Source organism: Cydia splendana, chromosome 17 (assembly GCF_910591565.1).
Source record: "Cydia splendana chromosome 17, ilCydSple1.2, whole genome shotgun sequence".
Classification (NCBI taxonomy): Eukaryota; Metazoa; Arthropoda; class Insecta; order Lepidoptera; family Tortricidae; genus Cydia; species Cydia splendana.
Genome location: NC_085976.1, coordinates 1,780,489 through 1,783,648, shown reverse-complemented (window position 1 = coordinate 1,783,648; position 3,160 = coordinate 1,780,489). Strand labels below are relative to the sequence as shown.

At 47.2% G+C, this 3,160-nt stretch overlaps 1 protein-coding gene across 1 annotated transcript; it reads right to left on the bottom strand.

Moving 5' to 3' along the window:
* Positions 1–1,068: 1,068 nt before the first annotated feature.
* LOC134799004 (uncharacterized) lies at positions 1,069–2,547 on the bottom strand. The gene has a single exon (XM_063771431.1). The coding sequence runs from the start codon at positions 2,194–2,196 to the stop codon at positions 1,069–1,071; it is 1,128 nt and encodes a 375-aa protein (XP_063627501.1). The 5' UTR covers positions 2,197–2,547.
* Positions 2,548–3,160: the final 613 nt, after the last annotated feature.

Sequence of the window (3,160 nt, the reverse complement as noted above, 5' to 3'; positions counted from 1 at the left end):
AAACGCATACATCGGTAACAGGTGCGTTGGTACACACAACATCAAGGAGTGTCTCATTGCCTACAGAAAAGTGAGTTGGTACCTTCACCACTTGTTGTAAGCTCAAGTAGTTAAGAAAACAAGTAAATTTTGTGGCATTACTGCTTGTAGTCTCAAGCATGTTGATATTAAAGTCTCCAAGCAAAACAACATAATCGTGTTTAGAGAAAAATGTTATGGATTCTGTTAGGGCATCTAAAAACGTATCTACATTAATCCAGTTAGGACGATACGCCGTACCTATTATATAACTCCTACCGTTAATTGAGACCGATAACCACAATTGTTCAATATTAGCAACAGGGTGGGTAGATCGGCGCGCGCGCACGCTAGTTCTAATGTAGAAACCTACCCCGCCACCGCGGCCTCGGCGCATTCCAGTCGGTCGCGGGGCGTTAATGAATTTATATCCGGGGACGAGCGGTGCGCGTTTTTCCTGGCCCTGTCTGATCCATGATTCATTGATCGCGACAATATCAGCGTCAAATCTATCCATCGCAATTAAAAAATCGTCCTGTCCAGTTGCCAGTGAACCCGCGTTAAAAAGACCTAATTTGAGGTATTTAGTTTTAGTGGGCACTATGACTCGTATTATCTAATATTGTTTTGTAAGTTAATTCATGTGGTAATTGACAACGCGGCCGTATAACCTCAAACACTGATGTAAGTTTACTCGTATTACTGAGGAAAGTGTTTAAAAGAGTGATGATATTTGTGTGTTCAAAAGAAAGAGTGTTGTAAAGTGAATTGTATGTGTTGACGTAATAAAAACAAAAGTGTATAGTGTACGGTTTCTGATGTCCCACGATCGTAGCTGCTACAACGCACTCCAGTTACAATAGCAGTCTGTTCTTATAATCAAAACAATAACAGTTATAAATTGAAAAAAAATTGTAGAAAACCGACAAAAATAAAAAATAGCAAACGAAATAGCGACGTAGATTGTGTACTTTAAAAGCATTATTTAATGTGAAACAAAGTTTTTTATAGTCTAAAAGGATTAGCACCAAGATAAGTTCATATATACCATCAAATATCAAGTGTACCAAAAACACGGCTCAAATCCAGTTCCGTTCGAATTCGGTGTCGCGGTGATTCCGTACCTGGACGTTGGCGCACGTAAATTCTACCATCGCGGGTCCATACATATCGCCAGCCGTAGTGTTCCTTGAGCTGCCGCGCCTTCTGGAACAGCCGTCGGTTGACGAAGGTGAGCCGCTCGTTGACGTAGAAGCGGCAGTCGGGGCCCGGCAGGCCGGTGCCCTCCGTGGTCGCCCCGCGGCGGACCCTCGCCGCCTGCAGCAGCCGGTCGCGCACGGCGCGGCGCGCCAGCCTCACCACCAGCAGTCGCGGGCGGGCCGGCTGGCCCTGGGTGCCCTCGTCTAGTCGCGGCGCCCGCCCTACGCGAGTCGCATCAACGATGTCGTGTTCCGACAGTGTAACACCGAGTTTCTGACCCAAGGTAGCTACTATATGCAATGTATTTTCCCCACTCTGTTCCGGTACGTTCGATATCTCGACATCATTGAGTAACATATCCTGGTCACGATCGTTTAACTCTAATCTTAACTGGGCTACGGTGTCCGCCAGTGAAGCCTCAGTGTTCTCGCCTACACTAACACTTGTGGTATTACTCTCTAGAGCTTCAACACGGGTACATAAATTGTCGATGCGCCCATCACATGCGTCAATTTTTGTTGTCAGGGTGGCTACCGTTACGCGAAGAGCCTGGATGTGCTGGCTCATCGCCCGCATTTCTTCCCGAAACAAACGAAGTTCGGCTACCAGCTGTTGAATGTCGGAGGCCCCATTCATGTCGAGCCTAGTGGTGTCGTTCAAACGCTGGTTGTCCGTGTACGACACATCCATGACCGAGTTGTCATGCTCGTTGGACACTGCCCCGCAAGGGCGTGCGGCTCCCCTATGCATGTTTACATTGTCACTGATGCCGCGCAGCGGCGTATTCGTATTATCCAACTTAGGTTCGGCACTTTTGCACTCAACACACTTCCATGAATACCTTTGCGCGGGTCCCATAAAATTAAGGAATTCCTCAGTGTAATTAGTGCAGTGGAGACAATACGATTTTTGGCAGTTATGGCAGTTTAAAAATCTGCCATCGGTTACCTTGTTGAAGCACCCAGCACAGTCCGCCATTGTAAATTGTGTTTAATGTGTGGGTGATAAGGTGTAATTTCTAGTGGCAGTCACTGACACACTGCTAATGCGCGTGCGCAGACTCTCACAGCTGATTCGTTGACAGCCGGTCAGCTGACCCGCGCAATGGATGTCCGGTTAGGCGACTGCACTTCGATTTTACACTGATATTACTAACCACACAGTAACGTTAACGCACTAAAAACTATTATTTTTGTTTCTAACTGATAGTAGCTATTTAATTTTACACAGTTTGCGTTTATAAATCAACTTTTTACCAGATTTTTAGGCCAATATTACAGAGCGAACGATAAGTACGTGTGACAGTTCTGACGTCCGTCACGTGACCTCTTTTTTGGGCGACGACGTAACGGCGTGGCTCCGTAGCGTCGTCTGACTCGGCGTAGGGTTCGGCAGGTTGCCCCGGAACCGTCGAAACACCACACCCTTCGGCCAGAAATCCGCGCTTGCGATGGTGTCCTGCAGCGGCCGCGGCACGCGCACCACAAATGAACTTAAGTGCACATAGTGACGCGACTGTAGCTGGTGCACCCTCAGCGTGTAGCCAGTCTTCCGGCGAACGTACTCCACCACCTCGTCGGCCACGGCGGAGTAATGTAGGCGTGACACGTAAAGCGCCTTACTCGGTTCTTTTACAATACAAAAGGTAATCACGGTCCGTATCCCGGTCGATATAAGTCTAGTGAAACTAACCGTGAATCATTCAAAACTGTTAAAACAGTAAGTATATCACTTCGCTTTTTAACTTCACGGTCTGCGTTCGTATTCGGAATGTCACAGTTTCCATCTTCGTTTGGAATACGAATCTGGCCGCTGTCCAGTGACGTTATTCCAATCGCCATCTTCAGGTGAATCGAACGCTGACTCGTACCAAATAAACCAGTGTAAGAGATTGATAAACCGAAGAGAGAATAGATGGCGGAAGAAAGGCGAGGCCTTTGCA